Raw genomic sequence first — 24,840 nt, 5'->3', positions numbered from 1 at the left:
GAGTGTTTCTCTTCTCAGTTACCTTTTTGCAAGTTTATGCCTGCTTTGAGGTGTAACAGAGATGACTACGCTCATTATTGTGTTTTGTTCAAAAAGGCTGAAACAGCCAAGTAATGATTTATTAGAGGCAATAAATTACTGTTGTTTGACACAAATAGAGTAGGCTGAGCTTTACAAAAATCCAAAGGGAAGAACTGAACTGCTGTTAAATTTTTGAAGCATATTTCCTTGAAGGGTGAATTGGTTGTGTATTTTTTTTCCCTTTTTCTTTTCTTTTCTATTCTTTCCTTTTTTTTTTTTTTTTTTTTTTTTTTTTTTTTTTTTTCCCCTCCAGCTGCAGAGCACCGGGGAAAATATTGACTATAGGATGGTCTTACTTTATTCTAAATATTTAATTTTCTACAAATGCTGATTTTCCTGATTTTGGTTTGATCACATTGATGGTAAAAATATTACATCATTTCATACCCATTGTTCCTTTGCATAGTAAAGAAGCCAAGAGAAACAGAAAACCTCATGCCAGAATACATACACTGATAGCTTGTAGAGCTAATAATACCATTGTGAATGCTGTACTGAAGCATTTGGAGCTCGATCCACAACGCGTTTGTTTTTCAAATGTTGTGAAATAGCTACTAACTTTGGCAGCTATTCAGGACATTTCCACCCACTTCCAGCTGGTGGTTTGGTACATACAGATTTTCCATAATTGCTGCATTGTAATTTGCACTCTTCCGTATGTTTAGTACCTCTAAGTTAGCCACAATTTCAACTGTTTTCCACTAGGCGACAATAGATACTTATGCAGCTAGATAGATTTTTTCTTTTTTTTTTTTTTTTTTCCCTTTTCTGTGGCCTCTCACTTTTTATTTCTATTCCTGAATGAATCACCTTTAAATCACAGTGCAACCATTTAGTGCTTTTAAAATCTTTTCTAAATACTGTCCTGGGAAGCAAACTTCCACTCTGTTTTACGTGCCCCAAATCTGATTTTCAAAGGTATCGGTATACTACTGCAAGAACACTGAGAAAATCCTGGCCTTACATATTGATTGAAGCATTTTTCATCATTTTCTTGTTTTCTAGATGAAAACAAAACAAAACAAACAACAACAAACAAAACAAACAAACAAAAAATAAAAAATGCACAACAAAACAAACCCCAGATTTTGAGCTTCATTAACCATACTCATAGTAATTATTGCAGGGTAGCTGCCTGCTCTCTGCACTGCAGTTAGTCAGAATCTCTCTCCCCTAGTTGTTGATGGCTGCTTTGTGTTCAGTACTGGAGGAGAATCTGCAGTGCTTTTATATCTGACAGTTGCTGGTGATGCACAGAATTATAACTAGGGAAACTTTGGAATGATGTTGACCACTCTGGATCTGTGTATGATGCACGACAGATATTTTCCATTTCTGCACTGGATAACAAAATATCTGAGTTCCCCATGTTGAAGATACTGGCTAAATTCATTGTAGATTTATGAATGTGCAAATTAAACTGCTTTTAAAGCAAGAGAGTAATTTGAGTTCAATCGCTTTCAAAGCTAGAGAATTTATTGTCTTTCCAAACTCTTGCTGATTTTTCACAATTTTCCCGTTCTTCACAACTTTTGTACTGGTTCTTATTGGTTCTCTGACACAGGACACTGGATATGAGAGGACTGTGGTAAACAATCAGTAAGATGGTGTGAATTACAAAACCTATATTCTGAGTGTGTTTTTTCCTATTAGATCAGTCTGCTTTTAAACCTTCCTCTACCAGAAGAACGCTTTTGATTCTAGACAACAGATTAAACATGGATTAGTCTAATCTCAGAACAGAAGTGGTGATAGTTATTAGGTGGAAGCTGCCCAGATGCTACTGAGTTGTCAGTTTGTCAGATGTCAGATGTCCTGAGTTGTCAGGCATCTCTAAAATCTTGATCTATACCTATAATATTTTTAAGAGTTTAGTCACCCAGAGAAATGAGATATCCACCACTGACTTGTCCTTTGGTGTCTCATTTCTTCCTTAATTATTTTGTTACTCATTGGCAGAGTCTGGTCAAGGTTGACCCAGTTAAGTTCATATAACAAGAAGTGCTTACAGCCTCTGAAGATGCTTGTAGCCAGACAACAGCTGGGCAGCAGTGCATGTGGCTTGTCTTTTCCTTCTGTCAAAGAGCAACAGCCTTTAATGAGGTTAATCAGGACCCACACAGCACGGGACTCCCTATAACATTAGTAATCTTTTTCCTGGCCCACTGTAGGTAAGAAGCCTGGGTGACAGATCAAGGCATAATGAGAGGGTAAATAATGGGTGTGGTGGGGACCTCAGTTTACATGTATTAACAGTTCATGGTGCACACAGCCATTGGAAATAGGTTTTTATTTGTCCTTCTAATCACAGAATTGCTTGTTCTCTCTTTTGTACTACAGTCCTCTAAAATCCACTATTACAGTAGTTCTGGGTCAGCATATATTTAATAGAACAACTGACGTAACACAAACATTTGAAATAGAGAAATACATCTTGCATCCTCAGTATTCTGTGTTCAGCCCTACTGAACACGATATTGGTGAGTATTTTTGTTCTTACAGTTTTATTTCCTGTTTAGCTGACTTAGTTTCAGCCTTAGCTGATCTGTTGAAAGCTGCCTTCATAGTGGAAGGATCACAGATGTTAGGAGAGGCTTCTGAGAACAGAGGGTTCTTAGTTCTACCAGAGTTATAACAGCAACTGAAAGCTAGACAAATTCAGATGAGAAATAAATTGCAAATTTTAAATAATTATGATAATTACCCTTTGGAGCAATTTACCTAGAGGTATGGCAGATTCATCATCGCTTCAAGTCTTGATGCGATTAGGCATTTTTTTTCAACCAAACCCAAAACTGTGGGCTTGAAGCAGGAATTGCTTGGTAAAATTTTATTGTCTGTATTGTATAGAGCATCTGACTAGATGAATATAATAGCCCCATCTGCTCTGAAAAATCTGTTACTAAGAATCATTTTTTACAATAAGGAGATGGATTTAAAAATCATCTGTCTTATCAGTCAAAAGTTAAATGCCCTTCTGCCTGACCTTATAGTATTAGCCAGAATGACAATAGAAGAGAAACTTGCTTCTTATTTTCTGATCTGCTGTTATGGAAGCTGGCATGTCTCCCTGTGGTATCAAGCTGTATGAGCACTTTGTCTATGAAACTGTTTAATAGTCTGGCACTAGGGATATCTTAGATCGGGAATGTACTGGCTTTTTTGCTCCCAGATGGTGAACATTTTTCACTATGTAGCAAAAACCATTCAGGTCCTGCATTGGTGGGAACTCTGTCAGAGCATACCAAGAAATTAACTTCATTTGGGGTATTGTTCTGCTCTGAAATATCTTGGTATAAATCACAGTTTGTACTTTGGGATCTCCTGACTCTTTAGATTGCTCTGAAATTTGGCATGACTCACATGCACAGTGTCCAAATTTAGGGTTGGCTGAAGATGGAGTTCCTAAGACATGCCCCGCTGCAAGCAAACAAACAAGCAGGCAGAAACTGGGGGCAAAGATGTGTGGGCACATTCTGCCCTGTCAGTGATTTTTTTTTTTTTTCTCCTGATGCAGCAGAAGATTTATTTGGTGCTGAAACTGCGTTTCAGAAGGAAGCAAGCATAAGTGTTTGTTGGGAAGTATTGGGAAGTATGGGGGATTCAGAAACAGGCAGAGTTGGAGGGGGAGAGGAGGCAGGTGAGGAAGAGCAAGCTGCTGAGTGTTGGAGTGGTTTGTGTGGGTTCCTCGACCCATGAGATACTGCTTACACATTCCACCAAAGCCAGAGATGTAGTCAGAATAGAAATAAGATTATTCAGTGGGATCTCTTGCTTTCCACACAGCTGTGCTCAGAAAATCTGCAGGTTCTGAAAGCCATGATAGGAAGTTTAAATAGGTGAAACCACAGGACCTCAGCTCTGTCCTCTTTGAGTGGTGTGCCCAAACCCAGCACACTGCCCGTGTTACACCAAACACAACATCCCCTCGCTTGCCCTACTGCTAAACACAGGAGGTTTGCTACAGGGGAAGTGAAGTTTCTGCTACTTTTGACATCTCTGTTCACTCCTGAGTTCATGATGCTGCACAGCTCCATATTTACACTGTTTTCAGCCTCATGGGGGGAGACTAAAGGTTGTGTAGGCTGTGTAACTCTTGATAGCTTTCAGAAGCTTGGTTTTGAAATAGCTTGATTTTCTTTTCCTTGATTTTTGAGAACTTGAATTTTGCTGAACTCAGTGATAACAAGGAACATGAAATACACTGGCTCTCGCAGTAATTATTTTTTTTTTAATCAAATTGGAATGAGGCAGGTGGCCAGACTTGCAGAAGCAGCGAGCACTTGCACATCCCACTTATTTCAGCTGAAAGTTGTGGATATGTCACTGTTATTTAACTTCGGGGTGGGAGGAGCATGTGTATTTTCTATCTTCCCTCTTCTCTACAAAGGCAGTGAAGCAAAATCTGCTCAGTGAGTGCAGCATAAAATAAATATTCCCACAAGGGGAGTAGCTGAATATTTCAGCCTTCAATTTAGTGTGAAATCAGGTGCTGTTGAGATGAGTCTGTCTGTCTTTGATTGAAATATCTTAATTAAGAGAGGCTTAGGGGATAATTAAAGTTTTATCTGAGACCCATTGCTGCCAATCCCATTAAAAAAAGGGAACAGTCACTTTATTCCTGGTGTATTTTCTGTTCTGCAGCTTTGATTAAGCTGAAGAAGAATGGCCAGCGTTGTGCCGTCAAGTCTCAGTTTGTTCAGCCCATCTGCCTGCCGGACAGTGACACCATTTTCCCCGAACAGTTCAAATGTCAGATTTCTGGATGGGGACACAGGCATGAGAGTGAGTGAAATGACAAAGTTGGTACCTGTGGAAAACCCTGGTGATAACTAAATATAATGCTCAAGGATGTGCTACACAGCTGACGGTTTTGTAAAATATTTTCCAAGGGACTTATTTTGGGATTCATTTTACTGGCCTTTGGATATTTACAGCATTTACATCTGAAAATAGTCATCCTGAACTTCCTTTGTAGTCCCTGGAATTTGGAACATGATTCCCATGACCAAATATTTGTATCTATTTAGGATAAATTGTTCTCTAGCTAGACCTCCATGGACAACGAGGGGAGCTTGGAGCAAGCAGTTTAGCTGTAGGGGCCACCAACTGTCAAGTGAATCCGACTCCTGGTTTCTCAAGGTAGATATCAAAGACTGCAAAGCAAACACAGCCAACTTACTAGTCTATGATGGAGGAGGTCTTTACCTTCACCAGGCAGAAAACTTAGGAAACATCTACTAGAGAGGGCCTGAGGGACTTTAGGCTAAGAAATGCTTAAATATAATTTAAGAAAGGTGAGCAGAAGGAAATACTGCTTCTCTCCCATCCTTTGAGATAAGGAATTTCAGGATCATAAATCTTGGCCATGTTGCCTTGATGTGGAGATAGCAGAGACCTATGCAGATAGATGAGAAGGATGAGAGAGCTGGCTGCCTCATTTTGGTAAAAGACAGAATGAGCAAATGTCATCCTGATCTAACTGTGCAATTTAAAGGCAAAAAGAGGTAATGGATCCTTGGATAATTTATGATTTAATATTACACCTGGAAAGAGGAGCGCTGGGGAAATGTTCCCATGTCTCTAAGAAATGAGAGAACCCAAAGTGGGTCAATGTCTGAACTTGAAATACTGCTGTTTTAAAGGGCAGGGAACCTGACTGTAGAAGCAGAAAGTAATCTGATCACTAGAATAATTATTATCTTTTAAAGAGGTTCACAACTGAGATGTGTTAAATGTGTTTATACATTGTATCTTGCATTGTGATTCCATGTTATGCTCTTCACATTTTATAAAAAATACTTTTTTTTTTTTTCCCTGTTTGGGAATTTTTTAAAGATATTTCTGGTTACTCGGATGTCCTGCAAGAAACACTGATTCCAATTATTTCTGAGGAGAAGTGCAGAAGCCCTGAAATTTATGGAACAGAAATAAGTGAAAATATGTTCTGTGCTGGCTACTTTGACAGCAAATCTGATGCTTGTCAGGTAATGTTGTGAGTCACCTCCAAGTGAAGAATATAAATGTATATTATTGGAAGAAATGTTGCAGTGTTACAGTGCTTGCTTTTGACATTACAGTGTTCCTAAAGAAAAGAAAGGTTCCTAAAAAAAAAAAAAAAAGAAAAGAAAAGTTCCTAAAGAAAAGATATTTATGTGACTGCACTGTTTGCTCCCACATTTTTTAACCTGTTCAATGTCAAGTTCTATATTCCTCCTACCTTCATAAAAGCTAGTAGTTATACACTGGAGAGGAGGTCCTTCAGCTCCTGTCTGAGGGATGGCACTGTGTTGGCAGGTATGCTGGCAGGTATGCACTGGCAAGCCAAATCCCCAGCCCTCTTGCTTGAATGAAACAAGGATACTTGGGTAAGAGGTGGGAGCAGTGGTGAAGTTTGGAGGAGGTATGTCCTGAGGTTATTAGAGTGGAAGGGCTTTAATGGTGTAGGATATCTATCCATTGGAAACTGTTTCATGACTTCCATCCTTCATGGAAGGACCTCAAATCTGTACTACTTTGTGTCTCCTTTTGAATTATGACACACTTTGGCTCTGAAAAAGGTTTCATAATTGTTGTGGTGAGAGATGAGAGGTTTTTTTTAATCATGACATCATTATTAGTGAATCAACAATTCATTTTTTCCCTGTTGGACAACTTGTAGTGTGGTCTAAGGAAAAACAGTTTAGACCTCTTAATATCACAACAAATGTAGCTGACCTCTGAATTTTCTTAACATATTCTTATGAAATTATCTATAAACCATCTGTAATGTATAAAAATATTTAAAGACCAAGAAATGTCAAGTAGACAGTGTGTTCTGCTATTTTCTTGGAAACTTTATATTTTTTTTAAATCAGTGCACGGATACTGAAATTGCAATCAATGAGCTAAGTTGTGGAGACACATGCAAGTTTCTGAGAAGTAAATTAATCTCAGATAGATGTCCCTGATTTATCAAAGAAATCTCCTAATAGGAAGGCAATACAATTTTCCTACTTACTTTGGTCTCAAAAGCATTCCTGTTTAGAAAGCAAATCTCAAGGATTTTCTTTTTAAACAGGAAAAAATGATTTATCCTTAGCTCCAGATATCTGAGATGTGGCTCCTTTTACCAGTCATGCATTTTTGTTTCATTTCAAACGTTTCCATTTCTGTAGGAAGTCACTCTCAGAGGAAGAATAATAATAAAAGCACCCCCTTCCCTGAATATCTGCAAGGTTTTAAATAAGTAGAAGTGTTCCCAATTCATCCTTGCTGTAGTGTGTCATCAGACATTAGTTTGGCCTTATTTTCAGTTTATGGCTTTAATGACAAGGTAATGCTCAGTAGCATTAAATTCAATAGATACAAAACTGGGTGTACACCACAAAATTATAGCATTGTGCAGTCGTATGGAAAATTATGTGTATGTGTGCAACGATCTCTGATGGCTATAATAAACTGTTTTAAGAAACTCTCCAGACCTTCTATGGGCTATGTAATCTGTGCAGAGCCTATAATGCAATGCAGTATAAAGCTTAAAAACTTGCTTACTCCTACTGAAGGGGACCCCAATTAATCATGCTCTTCAGTAGATGTCTGAATCCAGCAGAATTTCAGAAAATCTTTCAAACAAAATATGACATTTTGATATTTCTTTTTAATGTGAAATTTAAAAAAGCCATTATATAAGAGGTATGATTTTTAAAAAAAGTTTTCTACAATAAAATTTCAGCAGACAAATGCTTCCATATTAATTTTTTAAAACTAAATCTCACATGCAAATGCTTTCAGTTTGGAACTTTCCCAAAATAATCTTTTTTTCCAACTCTTTTCTGTCAAATTATTTAATCTTTCCTTACTTTTAACACAGGGAGATTCTGGTGGACCTTTGGCCTGCGAGAAAAATGAAATCTCTTACCTTTATGGAGTTATCAGCTGGGGAGATGGCTGTGGCAGAGTCAACAAACCTGGAGTGTATACACGAGTGACAAACTATGTGAACTGGATTAATGAGAAAATATCCCCCCGAAAAACTAGTTGAACATTTTAAATGTGATAACATTTCAAGCGTGGTCCTGGAATCTTTTGGTTTCATTAAAGTGGCATAAATATTTCATTGTATTATGAAAACTCTCCTGGTAATTCTTAGAAATTCCAAACAGACCACCTAAAACAGACCTAATCCCTCTGATACCAGCAACTTTGAGCTGCAATTTTAGGGCCATGGATAGCTCAACATATAAGACTGTCTTTATTAGCGTAATAAAACAAACATGTCAAGACAGAGTGTACCGAAATCTACAACTGTTTATCTGCTTGGTGGATTAGGTGGAAAGAGTTATTTGGAAGTTTCTGGTGGAGCTGTCATTCCTCCAACCAATCTGTAACAATGTTGTCTCTGTATTCTCAGATGTTTTAACAAAATAAAAAGGAGGAGCATCAAAAAATAAATTCCCTTTCCTTCAGAAGTGATTTCTTTAAGTGCAGGTTGAGAGAAACCAGCAGAGCAATACAGGTGAAGTGGCTCCTCAGCTAGCTACAGGAAACCAGCTCTGGGCAGAAAACAGAGGATTTAGATTTTGATTCAACAAAATATGTAAGCACATTTCTGTGTTCTGCTGACATAGACATCAGGAACATGCTTCAGAGCTCTGCTGAGTTTGCTGTGCAATTTTCCAGCAAAGTTTAATGGAACACCTGCTGAAAGCACAAGTTTTTTGCTGAAAAATGTTGAAAGTCAGTGCACCTGATTGCAGACCAAAACATTTGGGCCTTTTGCAGACCATCAGCTGCTCCTCACCCTGAGGATAGCAGTAGAAATACTTCTCCTTGGGTGATAAATGACTAAATATTTCTTAAATTTGACAATGTTTTGGAGATGTCTTAGGTTTTGTACTAACAAGTTATTTAACTGTTCAGATAATTCAGGAGGGTTGTTAGCAGAGTTTTAAACTGCCTGGATGTGGGAGCTGCTTGGTATTTTCCTTGGGAGGCTGGTGATAATCATAAAGTCCATGTGCTGCTGACATGGTCTATGGAATTATTATAAGAACAATTAAATAAATTATTACAATATACAAGTGGTTAGGGCCTGTATAGCCAGCTGTGTTAGCAACGAGGCAGGAAATGATTGAGTATAAAACAGTTGAATCTCATAAAGAAGAACAGAAAATTACAACTTTCTTAATACAGACATCTTTAGCCATGTCAGATATATAAGTTTTGGAGTATTGATGTAAATGTTTTTCTTCTCTGATAGCAAACATTTTAAAATTCTCTTAAATGTTCAAAAAAAGCTGTATTCTTTACAATATAGAAATGTAAACTGGTGCTTGGGTACTCATATGTGTGTTTACTGGTGGTGTCTTCATGGGCTTCTTAGTGAATGATTTCTGCAGCTAGAACAAACTTTGAAAGGAAAAATAACTAAAAGCTGATTTAAAGTAACTACAAAGATAAAAACAATGCTAATTTGGATAAGTGATATAAACTATTAAATAAAAATATTTACCCTCTGTTTCTTGGACTTAGTCTGTTGTGTATATAGTTACAATTAAATCTTTGAATCACTGTGTAGGTTGTTCAACAGGTTGAGAGCTGGTAGAAAAAAGAAATAACACTTCTCTGTGCCAGAAGGCATCTGAAAAGCTCTGCATAAGAATCATTTCCAGCTGGTGGTGCCCCCAGTTTATGTAAGTGTCGCGCAAAATTTCCAGTAGACAGATGTAAGAGTGAAGAAACTTGAGTCACAAAACTTAGGTAAGATTTTCAGCTATAAATACTGCGAATGCTAAGATCAAAGTCTTTAGCTCTTGATTCCAAAACAATCTGAAGGCTATTGTTGTCTGGGTTTGCCTTCCTGGCCATTTACAGTACAAGTCTGGCTTGCTTAACACTGTGAAATGAATGTGACTGTTTAACAAGACTAACTGTACCTGCTGATGAAAGACAAGTACTAAATGAGCACGAAGGAACTATTTACTCTTCTTTGGAAGTGATTCATTTGGAACAGGTTTCAACACAAAGCTTATGCCATTCTGAACATCCATATCTGTTCTGTGACTTCACTTTCATGTTGAAATTAATATCCATCCACACTGGGCATGATTTAAACTGCTGGATGTGTGTTATACATATTCTCTCAGTCTTCTCTTGCTGTAAAAAGGGTGGCTATTTGTCAGGAAAGGTGTTACACTGGTGTTTCTGGCAATTTGTATAGAGCTTTTAAATTCTGTTTTCAAAAATGCATGATTATTACCACTATGAAGCGACAGTAACATAAAAAATATATGCATTTTTAAAAAATATATTGAATGTTCATAAGTGGAACTCTCTCTTTTCTGCCCTTAAAGGTCTAAATGATAAATCTTCAGTCAATTGTCATACTTCAAATTCACTAAAATTGAATTTTTGGTTTTCAAAGCAGCCTGCTTTTTTGTTGTCACTGCATAATCTGGTGGAACTAAATTTCCTGATTTGAGGTTCTGCTGTATGGTGACTAGCCCTGCACTAAATCCACAACCTCTGACTAGGGGTGGTGAGCACCAGCCTGGGTGGCAAGCAAATACTTCAGTTTAGCAAGAGGTCCGTGCCTGACCTGTCACACCCCTGAGAACATCGGTCATATTCCTATGGGTACTCCAGCAATTTCTGCCACTGGCCTTTCTGTTGAGCATTTCCCCATGGAAACTTTCCCCCAGTTTCTCCTCCTCTACATAAATGCTTATCACTTAGGTTGAAATATGGCTAAAATTTACTAGAGGAAGTTTTTCTGATAATTTTTCCTCTAACGTTTAGCTTGAAATTGAATTGGAATGCAAAACCAGTTGAACGAACACATCCCTAATTCATTATGAAGCATGCTTAAAGATGGTTTTATTAAATTATATGTTATTCCATGCAAACTGACCGATTCAGAGAGAAGAAATAACTGCAAACATCTAAAAAACCCTTCTATTATGCTATTGAAAGAAAAATGTGCTGTGGTGCCGTTTAAAAAAATAGCTGAAGGACTAATTACCATCAAATAAGATGCAGTAGGAGTATTTTTAGAATAATGGACTCTAATTAGTCCATCGCTCGTTGAAATAAATCTAAGGACATCATTAACACATCTTATTCTATTAATTGTAGCAGCTCTGGGTTTGGTATAAGTGGGCTGTTATCTCGTGACAGTTGCATTGCAAAGGGGAAAAAAAAAAAAAAAAAAGAGTATTTTTATCCGGGGTGGTTGGCTGTATGTCTTCTGGGAGCCAAGGGGAGTGGTAATTGCACTTTTTGGAAGCAGAATTGGGGCGCTACAGGGATGCTGCGAGGCCAGGGATGTGTCAGCGCCAGGCCCCGCTCCGTTGTACAGGGGGGCGGCCAAAATCCGGTCCGGGTTTTCCTGCGGGCCCTCGGCCGTGCCGGGCATGGGGCTGGCCGCGCGGTCAGCTGCAAAGCTCGGAGCGGATCCGCGGCACGGGGGGGCGGCGGCGGCCTGGGGTCGTGGCTGGAGGGGATCGGAGGGGGCGGGCGGAGCGGGGCTGCCGCGCTGCGGTGCTGAAACCCTGAAGAAAATAAAATAAAATAAATAATAATAATTAAAAAAAAAAAAAACACCAAACCAAAACAAAACCACGCCACAAGCGCACAACACGATAAAATAGTTTGATAAAGCACCAGCGGGGAGCTCCCCGGGACCCCTTTTGCCCCTTTTCCCCTCAGCCCGCTGGGGCGGGGGGCGCCGGGGAGGGCCGGGCGGCGCTGGCCGCTCGCCCGCCCGCCGCGCTCCGTGTGCCCGTGCGGGGACCTCCCGAAGCTATTTTGAAAGTGACCCCTCGGCCGGAGCGCGGGGAGGGAGCAGCCAGCCGGGCGCAGCTGTCCGGAATCATGACTGAAGATGACGGATTCCGCGGTGGTGGAGGGTCACGTCAAGTTGAGAGATGGAAAAAAGGTTCCCCGCTCGCGGCGCCCCTTCGGGACGGGGGGCCCCGACCGACGCCCCCCGCGTCCCGCCGGCGGGGGAGCGAGCCCGCTCTCCCCTCCTCCGGCCCTGCCTAACCCTGTCCTTTTCGCCTCTCGTTGCAGTGGAAGAGTAGGTGGCTGGTGCTGCGCAAGCCCTCCCCGGTGGCAGGTAAGAGCCGGGCGGCGTAGGGGGGCCCCGGGGTGCCGCTGCCCTCCCTCCCTGTTCCGCCCGACGACGGGTTGGGGGACGCGGTGTGGGGTCTGCGGGGCTCCCCTCGAGCCCTGTCGGCTGCGGGAGACCTCCGCGGCCCTCCGCCGTTGCTCTTTTTCCTTTTTTTTGGGGACACACGCGCACACGCAAATTACGGGCTCAGCTGGCAGCCAGCCAGGCGGCCAGAAATAGCCCGACGGGTATCGAAATAAGAAAGCCCCCGGGACGAGGCTTCGCTTTTCACCCCCGTGTTCCTCCCCGGTTTCTCCCTCAGCGCAGTCCCCTCAGGGGCCTCAGTCCCCCCTCAGGGCTCGCAGTCCCCCCTCAGGGGTCGCAGTGCCCCCCTCAGAGCCCGCAGCCCCCTCAGGGACGGTCCCGGCGCCCTGTGTGTGAGGCCGGGAGACGTCCTGCAAGAAACCGGCCGTTTTTCCTGAAACTACCCCAAAACCGCCCTCCGATCCGGGCGTTTCGGGGCAGGTGCTGAATAAAACCCGTTTGAGAAAGGTGGCCTGTCAGAGCGTAGTTGCGTGGTTGTGGTTTAAAGCGCGTGTTATTTCTTCAGGGTGGCTGTAAAAGGCTGGCGTGGTGAGCTCTGTGGTTATTTTCGATCCGTGTTTTGACATAAAGCATCGTTTTGATTTAAAAATAAACTGACATCTCGGATTAAAAACTTCTCTTCCACGTTTTTGAAGGGAAAAATTGAAAACGTTATTCAGAGTTGATGATTTTCTGTTGAAGAGGGAAAAGTAAGTTTCAGGTTTTCCTGTCTCTTTCTCATTGGGAAAGCGCTTGGCCCCCAAAATATTATTTCTAGAGTTAATTGTTGTCTGCACTCAGAAAATGGGGACCTGCATAGTTTCAGTATGGATTATGGAGCCTTTTCTAGGCTGTTGCTGGTAAAGCGGATGTTTCTTTACTAACTGAAGCTCTTCAGACCTACCTCCCTGGTGCGTGGGTTGTTACAGGTATATGTTAGTATTTTAGAGACATCTTGGCTGCATCTGTTAAACTTCTATCTACAAACAGGCATCTGTACATCCTAAAAGTTAGTATCGAGACATGTAAGTATGGGTCTGGATTCCAAACATAAGGGGAAGATGAGGGGGCTTCTTTGAAAACTTACTGACACCATAGCTTATTCCCCAAAAATACTGTTCTAGTAAAAGTAGACAGGTCTACCAGAAAACAACCAGTGATTTGCTTTACTTGGTCTGTAAACCACAGTAGCTCTTCCTTCAGACACACAACTGTATTGCAGAATGCTTAATATCGGGCTTGCAGCTGTTTTTGCTAACAGGTGCAAGAAAACAATTGGAAGTGTGCGCAGAGCTCCGCATGGGTTAGCAGATGCTTCAGTCTTTCAGTCATTTTTCACTTCTTTGGAGATTTGCCCAGCTGAGCGACACAGGGCACCTTGCCAGGGCTCAGGGCACCACACCCCAACATTCATAAAATGGTGCACAGGGAGCTTCCTCCTTTGTGGTATGCAGGTCAGCAGCAGCTCTGGATGCTGCAGCTTGGGTATTTACTGTTAATTTCAGCTATAATTGAGTGCTGTGCAATAGGAAGGGGACTTGGGGGAAGATGAATGCTCTTGTTATCATCTGCAAAAGGTTGAAGAGGGCTCTCAATTTTTTCTTGTCTTTTGGGTTTGCTTGTGGAATGTGCTTTTCCCAGGGCACCGTGATGCTTGAATTACTTTCTTTGATTACACAGTTGCTATGTAATTAACACCTCTAAGAAGGGGTTAAAAACAAATGGTGACACATGTGAATATGAAAAAAAAATAAAATAAAGGTGTGGCACATAATGATTATTTAGCATTGACTACTGTGTAACATTTAACTAGGAAACCTGAGCTGACACAGTCTCTGGCAGTGCAGCCCGCTCACCATTTAGTAGTTGAGTAATCTGTGAACTACTGTAAGAATTTCATTTGTGGTTCAGTATGTTCTAATGGAAATATAGCTGACAATAGCCTCTCAGTCCTTGGTGTTCGTAACATGAAAAGCTGTCATACTATAACTCCCAGTGTTCAGCATTAATGAGTGGGTCCCGTCCAGACTTAGGAGACGATATGAAAAACCACTGGTGTTTTGTAAAGTAAAAACAATTGGGAAGACTTTTTACTTGCCTTCCTTTTTCTGAGCCTGAAGATTACCCTTGAAACATGCCTTTGGTGTCTGCTCCCTGAAAACGAGGACTGCAAACTACCTGGGCAGGGGTGGGAAAAGGAAACAGGTCTTGCATTGACTTGATCAGACTGACCTTGTAATTGTCTAAAGCACTTTTGTATTGAAGCAGGGTACTAAGAAATGTGTTGTGTTCTGTTTTGCCTCATCATCTCTGACAGTTTTGCTTCTTTTAGACTGTTTGCTCATGCTGGTGTACAAGGATAAATCTGAGCGAGCGAAAGGGCATAAGGAGAGGAGCAGCATGACCTTAGAAGACATCTGTGGCTTGGATCCTGGGCTCTCCTATGAGGGCTTGAATCACACGCTTGCAATCATCTGCCTCTCTCAAGTTGTGATGCTGGGATTTGAGAACAAGGAAACAATGTATGCGTGGGATGTACGAATCCGCTACAGTCTGGGGGAAGGTAACCTTTGTCTTTTCATACTCCCCCCTCTTCCTCCCTCCCACCCCCTCCCCCCAGGAAAAAATCAAAGAAAAACATAGACAAAATGCAAATAAAAAAGTATAGTTAAGGAGAAGACTTGCTCATCTGAGTGAAGAGACTGTGCTTCTCCTTAAATCTTAAACTCTTCTGACAGGTTGTGATTACAGTAGTGCCCAGTCCCATTGTTTAACCGAGAGAGCATTCAACTTCATTTTTCACTTTGGTACTGAAAGTGTGTAGCTTTGAAGCAAAGTGATCAGAGCTCTACTTCTGATAATATAATTTACTTTGGGATTTTGATGACAGGATTCAGAGGGGGTCCGAATTAAGAGAAAGAGAGTCCTGATTAGAATTTGGCTAGTTCATTCCCAGTTTTCTGAGCAAGCCTATCTAAAGGTGCTGCCACTGATCCTTTGTTTTGCTGTTAGTGTCTCCTTGTGGGAAGAGACATCTCTCAATAAAAAATGTTGTTAGGCATGGTCTTCCCAGTTATCTTCATTCTTATACATCCTATTATTATTATTATTTCGTAGTTAGCAGCCTTAAAATATACAGTGATGAAGAAAGAGTGATAACATTGGTAATCCATAGTAGCTGTCTTATATTTTTTAAGTCATATCTAGGAAAGGAGGGTAGGTGTGTAGGAGATGCTCATTAGCTGTCATCATCGTTTGTTACATATGCTTTGCCATCTGTTGTAGTTACAGACTTGTTGCTTTGCAAAGATGATCAGGGAATTTTACACTGATAAAATATAGAGTATCACAGACAGGGATGCTTGGAACTATCAGATATAAAGCCTTGCACGAGAAAAGTTAGAGGGAGTCCCTGAACAATATAGGCAGTTATAGCTGCAGCAGTGGGCACATTGACAATGTAGCTGTGTTGTGCACTAGTTCTACTTCTTTACAAGTTTTGGGGTCTCTGTACAGCATAGGCTGTACGTGTACATGAGGGGAGTTTGCATTTGACAAGGGTGGTCTAGTTTTCATGAACTTGCTTTGGCGCAGTTCTGGGATGGAGAGAATATTTGATCTCAAGCTGGGTGTGAGAGTTACGACTGTGATAGAAGGAAATGCAGAAGTGTTTTTTAATGCTCTGAATGAGGGGATGATTAGAGCCTATTGGGTGAAGGTATTGTTTCACATGTAGCCCTGGAGTAGGGACAGGTGGGGATAGTGTGTGAGTGGAGGTGAAGAAATGACAAAGGGAGCAAACATGATTGGTTGAATTGACAATAATTTGTAGAATGTTAATTGCAAAAAACTTAAGCGAAGGAGGAAAGACCAGGGTGTGGAAAACTTTTTCAGGGTTCCATCTTCCTGTGCTGGGTCAGGTAGGTGAAAGAAGTCAAACAGAACAGAATCTAGCTTGAGTTGACAGAAAGAGAAAAGTGTGCAGACTACAAAGAGAAGATGGCGACTGTTTGTTCTTTTTTTTTTTTTTTTTTTTTTCCTTAAAGACTAGTAAGGATGCCTTTGTGTGCCTTGGAAGTAAAGTAGCTGGATGCTGAAAATAGACTGTGGACAGATGACCTCAGAGTCTGGGAAGCAAGAGGGGAGGAAAAAATGAAAAGAGCTGATGCTGTTCTTGAATGAGGACCACAGAATGGAAGGAGTGTTCACTGGAATTCCCATTGTTTTCTCTTTTTTTCCCATGTCAGGTGGATGTGATTTGTAGGACAGCTCAAGGGAATATAAGAACCAGCATTAGAGAAAGCAGAGGAATTAAGTGAGTGAGGTGTAAGCCATGTGTGAGAAGAGTGCTTAAGTCTACAGCTCATTCTGAGAAAGTTAGCATACTGTGAGCCACTGAATAGCTGTGAAGAGAAAAAAAAAATAGCTAAAGGAAATGAAAACCTTAGTATTAGCTTCTGCTCACAGACATATTGAGCTAGGTATTTTATGGTTGATTTTTTATCCTAGAGCAGGAGTTGTAGATGGCTGAGGAGAATTTTTGAAAAAATTACAGTTTACCAAGAAAGCATATGGAAAAATCTTCATGTCCAGACTTGATTTGCCCTCTGCTTTGGCTTTGCTCAGATTGAGTATGCTGCTTTCTAACAGTGCTCTAGACTAGTTGCAGTTTTTCGTTTTTGGCAGCTATGATACTTTGTAACTGATCGTGTCTGATCATGGTCCATTCTTCCTTTATGAGGCTGAAATTATGCTGATGCTTCTGCTCTTATGCTTTAATTGCTGGTGTAGTACCTCTGAAGTTAACTGTGCAGTGGTGTCCAAATTATATTAAAGATTACTTAATAGAACATCAGTCATCAAGGTGGTTTTGGTGTCTCTTTCATATTTTATGTTTAGATAGGTTGTATAACATAACTGTGTGCCCAAAAGGGGACATTGTGTGACTATTGACTTGCTCCTCAGCAGTACCACTGGCAAAGCTGTAAGGAGAGCTGTGGTTAGTTAGATCTATCTCTGGCTCCTTGCACATTTCACTCAAATGACTTTGTGGCTAATTCTGCTGGAGCCTTAGGGAATTTAGCAAATGTATGTCATGGATGAGGAGCTGACCTACAGCTAAGACGGTAACTAAGAATATAGCAACTATTTAGATGAGAAGCAAGGCTCAGACCTGGCTGACATTCATGATGCTTGAAGAAACACGGTCAAGAGGCAGGGAAGAAATCAGACTACCTGGAAATTACCCTCTAGATGTCATAGCAGTGAAGCTGTTTGCATGATCTTTGATGAATAACCACAATCTAAATCTTTGTGATTCCTGATAAATGCTCTACTGAAAATATGACTGGAAATGTAACATTTCAGATGCTTCTCTGTGTCAAGACAGATTTTGTGTGTGTGTGTGTGTGTGTGTGTCTGATGACAAAGTGAAAGAAACTGGGGGAGTAGTGGTCAAAACTATTGTTTGAAAATTGGTTGCTTGCTGACTGAAATAGTTCCCTTTGAATCTCCACTGTGAGATTTGAGCCTTTGAAGTGCTCCCAATAGCTTACTATTCAAAATGCAACAACTCTGGAGAAGATGGGAGACCAGCCTAGAACAGCTGCTGCTGTAGGTAAGGACCATTGCAGTGTAGGGGACACAGGAGCTGGGATTTGAACCTGAGGTTTGTAAACTTGAATGAGATAGGTGTCTGACCTTTTCCCCTACTCTGCTGGAGTTTAGACAGTGAAACATGAAGAATTAACTGTCTTCTAAGAGTGTGCATTACTTATGAATCACTTAATTTTCTAATCACTTGAAATATCCAGGCATCTACCATCACCAACTTGCAAAAGATTCACAAAGGTGGGAAAATGTACTTTCCCCCTTTTACTGCCTGCTAGGGAAGGCAAAGTGCAGAAAGGATTAAAGCAGATTATTAAAGGTTGCAAATGAATCAGTGACAGAGCTGTGGTTAGAACTGCTGCTTCTTTGAGCCTTGACTTTTGGTCTGTTCAGACACTGTGTTATGTGTCTGTGTGCACACAAGTTGGAAAGGCTAGGCATGGGCCATTTGGAGGAGGAGAGAGAAAGAAATCCCTGTACTGATGGAAGAGGTGTGATTTAAGCATGGGCTGGATAACTAATTTGAGGTAGGGATTATTCTGTTAGACTTTGGATAAATTAATGCGGCATTAAGTTGAAGCATTACAGCTTAATCTTTTGTAGTATTAAGCCAACATATGTTTTCTTATACTAAATTGACATAACATAGAATAATGAGCTTATAGCTACACACGTGGGGTTGTTCAGGCTCTACCTAGAATCCCTGTGTGAGAGCCTGGTGGTGTGGGCAGGGATCAGTCTACAGCTGAACAGAATGACTTGTTACATAAATCACAGTACCTTACTTATATTTTCTGTAGTAATTTTTTTCTTCCTTATTTGATAGTTCATAGATTTCAAGTTTTTGTAGCACCTGGCACTAAACTTGAGAGTGGGCCTGCTACCCTGCACTTCTGCAATGACATCCTCGTCCTTGCCAAAGACCTCCCTCCTAGCGTCATGGGGCAATGGAAACTCTCAGACCTGCGCCGATACGGAGCTGTCCCAAATGGATTCATCTTTGAAGGGGGTACCAGGTGCGGCTTCTGTAAGTACAAATGGCCCTGTCTTCTAAACGTTGTTCGCAACCTTTTTGTGGAAATGCAAATGCTTATTTTGTCAATGTGGAGTTTGTGGCACCAGCTCTGTAGCTTTGTCATACAGTCAGCTTCATGTCAGAGGTTCCGTTCTAGTAAGTAGGTTTCTGCTGGCCTCAACCCTGGTATTCAGTAGAAACGTGACCACGTGGAGTTGTGGCTGAACATTGCTGTGTGGCTCTCCAGAAGATGTTTTGTCAGTTGTTGCTGGTAGACTCAGAGCAAGAATAAAGTAGTGAAATTTTAAGACCTGTGTCATCCAAGAGATGAGGCAAAATGATTTAATGTTGAGATTATTAAATTATAATTGATTCTGTTGCCAGCAGAGGGAAAATGACGCTGAAGCTTTGAGGTTACCTGCAGAATCAAGGCGCTTGTGTAATGCTAATACCTAAATCCAGTAGAGAAATAGTTCGTAAAAGTTAGAAACTTCTGCTTGTTAGCAGCTTTGTCACTCTATGGGACCATAGCATTCATGGGTTCAAAATGAAAGCAAGCAAGCTGAAGATGGAGAGAAATGTCTTGTTCTAGCGTCTTGTTTGGGACTTTTTACATTACCACTTCAGATAAAATGCAAACAAACAGAAGAGCTGAAAAGAAAAGATGGTTAATGCAGTAGATATATCGTATACATCAGTTAAAAACCTCAGATTTTAACTTCCAAAGCAGAATTTAAAACTGTGCTATATTGATGATCTTTGAGTGCAAATGGATGTGCATATTGCCAAACTGGATGTGAAGTTGTGTGACTTCTGCATAATACAATGTGAAAATAACTGATTTCTTCAATTACTAAAATTAAAAAAAAAAAAAACAACACACAAACAAACACATAAAGTTTCCAAGTTGATTGAAATCCAAAAATATTATTCTTTGGTACTTCTAGCAAAATTTGTGTAGGAAAGGGGAATAGTTTTGTCCACTTTACAACAGTGAGAGTTATTTGCTTTGTTGAAAAATAGAGCTGAGTTACAGAGGTGGTTAGTATGGACTGAATGGTCATACCCTGATTTCTGATTTAGGACAGTTCTTGTAATGCAGAAGACTCTACTTCAAATCTTTCCCTGCCTAATGTAGATGTTGGAGTTGAAGAGGGGTTTCCAGTGTCTGAAGGAATGGGTTGTAGGTACAGCTGGTAAGGAAACAAATCTGCTTTTTTGTTAAGGTTATTGTGTTTCAGTTAAAAGGTGTGGGAACAGGAACACCAGTGTCTTGTTTCCCAGTGGCATGGTTCAGGCTGTCAGCTAGATGACTGGTTATAAAGTATAAGGGGAAGTTAGCACAGTCACCTTTTTCCTCTCTTGTGATTCTGCAGATTCAAGTTTAGCCTGTGTCAACTGCAATTAGTGTACATCTGCCAACACCTGCAGTTTTGGTTTGAACAGGCTTTCTTCCAGGCAGAATAAAGCATTTGCTTCTCTGTATGCAAGTACCATTTTACTAGAACTCCAGCTCGCATTTAAATGTGTGCACTTCTGTGCAGACATAATTTGGGTCTGCTTTTTGAATTCTTAACTGAAAATAGAAAATCTTCAACTAAGCATTCAGAATGCTTATGGGAAGAACTTTCCAAAATTGAAACAGTGTGGTTCTTTTTTTTTTTTTTTTTATTATTTATTATTTATTTTTTTTACACTGCTGTACTTTTTAGAGTAGTAGGTTTTGAACTAATAAAACCTAAGATCATTTAACTGTGGAAAACTTATATTTAAAAAGTATAGGCAGCTGAAAAAAAAATGCTAAGCAATCTTTAAGTAAGATTAGCAATGGATTGGTAACTTGTATAATCTGTGTAATTTATGTAATTCGTCCAATGAGAGAATATAAAACTTAACTACAAGGGTAATTTGTAGTCCTGAGGCTCTCTAGGGAAGTAGAGCATCTGTAATTTTTAGGGAGTAGAAGGTAGAGCAGTACCTTCTGTGGTATGTTAAATTCAGTTTTTCCCTTAAATCCTAAAGTAGGTGCCTCAGAGAAAGAAGACAGTAATTTCTTACTAATAAGGGCTTCAATTAATGGCTTAATTTTTGGAGCACGTAATTGATGGCAAATAGAATACCTGTGGATCCCACACATGTTTTATGCAGACTTTCATTAAAATATGGAAGAAGACAAAATAATATTGAGAGCTACCCAAAAGTAGAAATGACCAGCAGAAGACAATGATGGTTGTTGGGACTGAGGTTCTCATTTAAAAAAAATAACTGAACAAAACCCCCACAATTGGCTTTTTTTCTTTCATGCTTTTTCCAGAAGGAATGTTCAGCACCAACTGAAAAAGAATTTTCCCCACACATTCCTGAAGAGTCCGTTTGTTGGATATACTATAGTTTTGAGAGGGACGTTGTGATAGGGTATAGAAAATAGACATTTACCTATCCTTAATGTGTGATTTTTATTTTAATGTTGATGAATGGATACAACGTCAGTTCTGGCTTTCATTCTTTAAAGGATTAAACTAAGGGGTATTTGCAGATCAAAATAGCATGTGCTGACTTATTTATCACCTATCTTGTGTGGTAGTATCTTTCTTTAGTGGCTGCCTGAACCAAATCTGTGAAATGTGTGGTTCGCTATTTGAACACTTATGTGTGCTGGTTACCTTGCAACTAGTCAGGAAATTGCTGCCATGGTGTTTGCTGGTACAGTCAGACCATCTCAGCATGCAACAGGATTGCAAGGATGTGCACAGGGTGAGGCTGGGTTTATGAACACAGTGCTGTCAGGAGTGGTGGATGAGTAAGCAAGTGCCTCTAGTACAAGACCTTGTTCCCTGCCAAGATTCCCGGAGGATGTGGGTACCACTGATACTCCTTTGGTAACCAGTGTGGCCTTACGGGCACTGCAGATCGGCAAAGAAGGCGGTCTGCGGGAGGTAAGTAACAAAAAGTTAGATGGCTGAGCCACTCTCCTGCCTGCTGGACTCTTGTTTGCTTGAAGGTATATCTATAACAGCTTTCTAGGAGGTCCTCTAGAGCCTTGCTTTGAGGCACGCAATATGTGCTCCTTGGTTGTACAGCTTACCCAAATCATATGTTTGTTTTATATTTGCTGTTGGAGGGTTGCCTGTGTCCAGAAATCTGAGTATAGCATCTCCACAGTAACTGTTTTGATGACAACTCAATTCTGAGTATTCAGCAATACGGCACTTGATATTAGCATAAAGGAAGAAGGTACATTTTGATAGGATCTACCTCAGTTTAAAAAACAAACAACTTTTCTCTTCCTTTGATTTTTTTGTAATGAAATTGAGTGGGTCTGTGTTATTGGCCATGTACTGTTATAATCTGTATTTATAACTGGAATGGAATATATTAGATTAATAGTATATCACCCTATAATTCTATGCATCACTCGTGATGTTGTTAAAGATGTGTATTTCTCCAAATAAAGTTAGAGGAGTAAGTAATACAAACCGTGTTTGTGATACCAAAGATGTGAATATAGATGACCTTCAGTTTGTATTTCATTTTCATTACAGCATCTAAGGAATAACTGTTTCAGTCTTCTTATTGGATTAGGTAGCAAATGCAAGCACATATTACAGCATTACTAACATACAGGGACTTTCATTTACTTTACTTACGTTGAACATTTTAGTCTTTTTCATGTCCTTTGTCACCAGGTCCACCACCCCATTCAGCAGTAGGCTGAAGCCTGGCCTAGTTTTCCCTTTTCTGCTAATACACTTGTAGACACCCTTCTAGTTGCTCAGTCAGCTGGAATCAGTCAGCTCTCCTGGATCCATTTTCTCTCCAGGACTGCGTACCTTGGGGTTCTTCCAAGTAGATTCAGGGTCAATGAACAGGCTAAATTCTGCTCCTGCAGACTAATTCTGGGAGGTGGGAGTGAAGATGTTCTGGGTCCCTAGGTGAGCATTAAAATGATAATAACCAAACAAACATGGAATCTTTTTTTTTTTTTTTTTTTTTTTCCCTCTGTCAGTTGCCTTACTGGAGAGGACACTGAAACATCTCTAGAAAAGTTGAAGTGGTGGTGGTTGCGTTGCTCTGTGTGTCTCTTCTGGTCACAATACTACTATGGAGTGGGAAACCTCAGTTCCTGGTTTCCTTCAGGGCTTCAAATATTTGGTTTCTTCCTGCTGAGGAGAAACTGGTGCTTGCAGAAAGAAGGGTCTAGGCTCAGTACGGGGCCTGGAAGGTGTCTCCCTGGGATTAGAAGAGAAAAGTGCAGTATGCTTCTGTATCCTTGCAATTGGGAGCACAGCTACAGGGACAGATCCCGTATTCTGGTCGCTGCTCCCAAACTTAAAGCTTGGTTGTGTAAGAAAGCCCCAAATTAATAGGATATATAAATAGCTCTCAATTTACATTATTTAGTTTAATTGTGGCATATCTTCTGTAAGTAGTTCTGGATTTGATACAGTTGCTGTGCTCCAAGAATTTCAGCTGATTTGGGCTTATTGATTGCGGCTGTATCTTATTTCCGCATTGCAGAAAACCTAAATGGTTCGCTTCATAGGCCAGGATGCCAGCTGTGTAAAGAACGTCTGGTATGAAATGTGGATGGATGATGCAAATGTGAAGCTATTGGTGATGGATTTGCTCCAGGAGCTTGAAGCACTAAATTACCTATGTTATGCTGTTTTTTTCCCCAGCCTCCCTCTATCCTTTAATCTTACCCTAATTTCTGGGTGCTGCTTTTAAAGAATGGAATATTCTGTGAGTGTTTTTTTTCTTTCTTTCTTTTTACACTACTGTAAATTGGGAGTATTCCCCAGAAATTGAGTCAAAATGTTGCAGGTGAAAAAAGGAACAAATAAGATACCTTATCTTTCAAGGGAAACTTTTCTGGTTTCAGGGAGGTATTCTGCATTTCTTGATATACCCTTAATTAAAATGCTGTTTGAAGTTGTGGTGAGGCATACCCAAATAACGAATGTGATTTCTGAGTGGCTCCTGACTGTTTCTGAAGGTCCATTGCTGTTTTGAACACTGGCGTTGTTGTGACTCTCTAATCCTTTAAAATGCGTCAAAGTGTGCATTAGGCTAGAATGTGGTCTTGAGTCTTGTAGATCCATTTATATCCATGGTCTTATAAATTCTTTTTAAAAATTTTCCAGCCTAATTTTTTGTTCTTATATCCAAGATTGTTGTACTGTCATTGTCCTTTAGCATCATGTTCTCGTTCTCTCTGATGCTTACCTCTTAGGACATTTTTAGAGCCTTTATTTATGCTCTGTGTCTCTTTTGCTAGGCTAAGTAAGCCCAGCTGTCTTCCCTGTAAGATGCAGCAGCTAGTCAGTAGCTCTCCAGTGTACCTGTTTTTTTTAGTATGAATTAATCTTTGGCTGCCGGCCACCAAAATTACAAAGTATTTTGAAAAGGGTCCTACTATATTTTTGTGCATGATATTAACATTTATTTTTTTTTCTTTAGAAGTGTCTGTCTTGATACCTGGCATAGTTACAAACCTTTGATTGCCATGGCCAGATGTTTTTGCATCTTGTCCCCTGCCTGTACCCATTCAAAGGAACAAAAAGCATAATAATTGTGGTACAAAATAGCATAACATGGTAGGAAACTCTTAGTGAATTCAAGCAACTTCTTTCACTGAGTCTCTTACCCGAGGGAGGAAGGGGGGGGGAAAAGGGAGAGAGTGCTCTTCAGTCTAGCAAACAGCTGCATGGCATTACAGTGATGCATACCACATATTCCTCAGCTTCCAAATGCTTGTGAACCAAATCTGTTCCAGCACATGGCTGAGATGTGTAATTTCCAGTAGTGAATTTCACAACTTTCACAAGAAAGTGGAGAACAAATGTAATTGCTGGCTTTTATGTATGTTTTCAGAACATAACTTCTTTGAACCTTACCTAGTCATTCATCTCACCTGATGTATTTTGCAAGGACTCCTTAGCTTCTTCTCTCCTAGTTC

At 40.4% G+C, this 24,840-nt stretch overlaps 2 protein-coding genes across 2 annotated transcripts in view; both read left to right on the top strand.

The window, feature by feature from the left end:
• HGFAC (HGF activator) overlaps positions 1 to 8,455 on the top strand; it is a 41,511-nt gene extending 33,056 nt beyond the window's left edge. Inside the window, exons 11-14 of the mRNA XM_032187055.1 lie at positions 2,422 to 2,561; positions 4,726 to 4,866; positions 5,920 to 6,068; positions 7,934 to 8,455. Of these exons, the coding sequence (XP_032042946.1) occupies positions 2,422 to 2,561; positions 4,726 to 4,866; positions 5,920 to 6,068; positions 7,934 to 8,104 (601 nt within the window). The 3' untranslated portion in view covers positions 8,105 to 8,455. The remainder of the gene's footprint in view (positions 1 to 2,421; positions 2,562 to 4,725; positions 4,867 to 5,919; positions 6,069 to 7,933) is intronic.
• Positions 8,456 to 11,944: 3,489 nt separating this feature from the next.
• The window catches only part of DOK7 (docking protein 7), a 63,177-nt gene continuing 50,281 nt past the window's right edge, over positions 11,945 to 24,840 (top strand). The window contains exons 1-4 of the mRNA XM_032187140.1: positions 11,945 to 11,998; positions 12,133 to 12,178; positions 14,574 to 14,819; positions 18,693 to 18,893. Of these exons, the coding sequence (XP_032043031.1) occupies positions 11,945 to 11,998; positions 12,133 to 12,178; positions 14,574 to 14,819; positions 18,693 to 18,893 (547 nt within the window). The remainder of the gene's footprint in view (positions 11,999 to 12,132; positions 12,179 to 14,573; positions 14,820 to 18,692; positions 18,894 to 24,840) is intronic.

This window comes from Aythya fuligula, chromosome 4, assembly GCF_009819795.1.
Source record: "Aythya fuligula isolate bAytFul2 chromosome 4, bAytFul2.pri, whole genome shotgun sequence".
NCBI classification, from domain to species: Eukaryota; Metazoa; Chordata; class Aves; order Anseriformes; family Anatidae; genus Aythya; species Aythya fuligula.
This window is presented reverse-complemented; position numbering and strand designations above follow the sequence as displayed.